Raw genomic sequence first — 688 nt, 5'->3', positions numbered from 1 at the left:
ACGTGGCCTCTTCCCTCCCTGCACCCCTCCTCCCTGCAAAACTGGAAAAAAGCGCTCTGCTCTGGCTCGGTGCTTTTGTGGCCTCTTTGCAGGTGATGCTCAGTCAAGAGTTACCCCAGCTGTGCTTTTGGGGTCTGCCGTGGGCAGTTCAGCCCTGCCTCAGCTCAGCTCCCGTCTGCTGGCGATGCTCAGAGCTGGGGCAGTGCTGGTGCCTCCCTCCAGCGCTCCGCCATTTTCTCTCCCCTTTTCTAGCCAAGTGGAGGCCGGGGCCACATCCAGGTATTTGAGAAAGGAGATTTTGGCGGGCAGATGTTCGAAGCCACCGAAGACTGCCCTTCCATCATGGAGGAGTGGCACATGCGCGAGATCCACGCCTGCAGAGTGCTGGAGGGGGTCTGGGTTTTCTACGAGCATCCCAACTACCGGGGCAGGCAGTACCTGCTGCTCAAGGGCGAGTACCGCAAACCTGTGGAGTGGGGAGCGGCCAGCCCCGCCGTCCAGTCCTTCCGCAACATCACCGAGTAAGGCAACCCCTTGAACCGGCTGCCAAAGGCCGTCAATAAAGCAACTGAGTCGCTCAGCTCATCCTGTCCTGCTTATTCCTGTGTGGGTTATCCTGCCCTGGCTGGTGTGGAGCTGAGCCTCCTCCAAGCACAACAACCACCACCAACCCCCATTGCCTCCGTCC

At 60.0% G+C, this 688-nt stretch overlaps 1 protein-coding gene across 1 annotated transcript; it reads left to right on the top strand.

The window, feature by feature from the left end:
* Positions 1-252: 252 nt before the first annotated feature.
* On the top strand, positions 253-525 carry LOC104465723 (beta-crystallin S-like; the record flags this gene model as incomplete). The annotated part of the gene is made up of 1 exon (XM_010078889.1): positions 253-525. A coding segment is annotated over one exon (273 nt), but the record flags the coding sequence as incomplete, so codon positions are not given.
* Between the last annotated feature and the right edge of the window lie 163 nt (positions 526-688).

Source organism: Pterocles gutturalis, unplaced genomic scaffold (genome assembly GCF_000699245.1).
Source record: "Pterocles gutturalis isolate BGI_N339 unplaced genomic scaffold, ASM69924v1 scaffold22323, whole genome shotgun sequence".
In the NCBI taxonomy this organism is placed as follows: Eukaryota; Metazoa; Chordata; class Aves; order Pterocliformes; family Pteroclidae; genus Pterocles; species Pterocles gutturalis.
The sequence above is the reverse complement of the archived record's forward strand: the minus strand, read 5'-3'. Positions and strand labels throughout refer to the sequence as shown.